The sequence below is a fragment of the Temnothorax curvispinosus genome, unplaced genomic scaffold (assembly GCF_003070985.1).
Source record: "Temnothorax curvispinosus isolate PA1 unplaced genomic scaffold, ASM307098v1 QBEX01006533.1, whole genome shotgun sequence".
NCBI lineage: Eukaryota > Metazoa > Arthropoda > Insecta > Hymenoptera > Formicidae > Temnothorax > Temnothorax curvispinosus.
In genome coordinates, this window is record NW_020216313.1 from 1 (window position 1) to 2,461 (window position 2,461).

At 58.4% G+C, this 2,461-nt stretch overlaps 1 protein-coding gene across 1 annotated transcript in view; it reads right to left on the minus strand.

Moving 5' to 3' along the window:
• Nucleotides 1-97: 97 nt before the first annotated feature.
• Nucleotides 98-2,461, minus strand: part of LOC112455941 — a gene marked incomplete at its 3' end in the record, with an annotated part of 4,738 nt that continues 2,374 nt past the window's right edge. The window contains exon 2 of the mRNA XM_025018164.1: nucleotides 98-2,458. Within this exon, the coding sequence (XP_024873932.1) occupies nucleotides 98-2,458 (2,361 nt within the window). The remainder of the gene's footprint in view (nucleotides 2,459-2,461) is intronic.

A 2,461-nucleotide genomic window follows, 5' to 3' on the forward strand; every position in this document is an offset into this window, starting at 1 on the left:
CGCGGGACGCCGTCGCTGCCCGGATGCAGCGCCTCCACTCGTCCTCGCCTCCAACGCAGAGGAGGCATGTTGGCGTCCTTGAGGAGGACTAACGCACCGACACCGAGCGGGTTGACTGAGGTCCACCATTTGGGACGCTGTTGCAGCGTATGGAGATACTCCTGATGCCAGCGCCTCCAGAAGTCTTGGTGTATTCGTTGGACGAGTTGCCACCGACTCAGCCGATTCATCGGTAACGGGGTCACGTCTTGAGTGGGAACGGAGACGAGCGGTTCCATCGTGAGGAAGTGACCCGGCGATAGGACTTCGAGGTCGGCAGGGTCGGCGCTCATCGGGCAGAGGGGTCTGGAGTTCAGGACGGCCTCGACCTGCGCGAGGACCGTCGTGAACTCCTCTATTGAGAGGACTTGATCACCCACGGTCCGCCGCAGGTGGGTTTTAAAGGTCTTGACTCCCGCCTCCCAGAGGCCCCCGAAGTGGGGCGCGGAGGGAGGATTAAAGGACCACTTGATCTTCTCTCGCTCCGCTGCGAGGCCCATGCGGCTTTCTAGTTCCCGTGCGGCCCCTACAAAATTCGTTCCGCAGTCGCTGTAGAGAAGCGAGCAGCGTCCGCGTCGGGCCACAAAGCGTCGCAGCGCAGCGAGGAAGGAGTCGGTGGACAACGAGAAGGCGGCTTCCAGGTGCACCGCCTTAACCGAAAAGCATACGAAAAGGCACGCGTACACTTTGACGGAGGAGACCCCCCGGGCTCGTCGCGTGACTATGTTGAACGGTCCCGCGAAATCCACGCCGCTGATCGAAAATGGCTTGGCCTGTCGGACCCTATCGGCCGGTAGTTCCGCCATGAGGGGCTGAGAGGTGTGTGGCTTTACGCGGAAACATTGATGACATCTCGAGAGTACGCGTTGTATAGCGCGATGCACCCCGAGGACCCAATAATGTTGCGTGAGCAGGTATTGCAGCGTGCGCCGACCAGGGTGCATGTTCGTGCGGTGCACGTGTTCGATAACGAGATCTGTGAGTCTATGTTTACAGGGCAGTAAGGCAGGGTGCTTGTTCTCGAATGTCAATCCGGATTTTGCGAGCCTGCCGCCCACCCTGAGAATACCCACCGGATCAAGGAAGGGAGCGAGTTTGCGAAAGGGCTTGGGGAGCCTTCTCCCGCTTTGAAGACGATTGATCTCATCGCGGAAAGCATCCGCCTGTACACTCTTCACAACGAGTAGTAACGCGGAATGCAGTTCGAGCTGATCTATGGCCAAAGTCGTAGGAGCAGATTTTGCACGGAAGTGATGTACAAACCTGAGAATGTATGCTATAATTCGGCCAATTTTCTCGATTGATGAGAATCTTTCGAGCAATGAATGTACCGCGTCAGGCGGCTCGAGCGCCACGAGCGATACGAGTTTCTCCTCCTCGATCGGAGGGGTTTCCGAATCGTGGGACGGCTCAACTCGGGGTTCGAAGCGAACAAGCCACTCAGGGCCTGCCCACCACATCGAACAGGCCACCAGATCGCGAGGATAAAGCCCGCGGGAGCAGTGATCCGCCGGATTGGACTCCGTGTCGACGTGACCCCAAGCTGATACCGGCACGTTGTCCTGAATGAGGGCAACGCGATTTCTAACGAAGGTCTTCCACCGTTGTGGTGCTGAGCGGATCCAGGCCCGGGCGACCTCGGAATCCGTCCAAGCATACTCGTCGTCAATGTCAAGGTGTCCGCGGAGGGTGCGCCGGACGTACGCGATTAATTTAGACAAGAGCAGAGCCGCGCAGAGCTCCAGACGGGGAATGGTGAGGGGGCGAAGCGGGGCGACCTTAGACTTGGCGCACAGTAATCGGACCCCGACGCCGTCGCGCGTAACGATTCGCAGATAAATCACGGCTTCGTACCCCAGCTCGCTGGCATCGCAGAACCCGTGGAGTTCGCAGCGATCTACATGGCACGAGTTAAACGCGCGAGGAACGCGAAGGGAAGATAACACGCCGAGCTCCGTCTGGAAACGACTCCAACTGCGCCGAATGTCCATCGGAGGCTCATCGTCCCAATCTAACTTGAGGGTCCACAGCCGCTGAATTAAGCACTTCGCGGTAAAGGTGAGTGGGGCCAGAAAACCCAGGGGGTCGAATATGCGCGCCACTTCCGACAGTATAGTGCGTTTGGTGCACTCACGATCCAACGCGTTGACTTGAAACCCGAAACTGTCAGATCGTGAGTGCCACCGAAGGCCCAATATCTTCTGAGATTGATCCTCGCTTGACTCGAAATCTAACATCGATTGGCTACATAACTGCGGGTCGAGGCCCTCCAGCGCGGCAGGATGGCTGCTCGACCACTTTCGAAGTTCGAAGCCGGCGCTTCGGAGAAGCGATAGCAATTGGTCGCGGAGTGCGCGAGCCTGTTCCACCGTCCGAACGCTTGTCACGACGTCATCCACATACAGCGCCTCGAGTAGGGCTG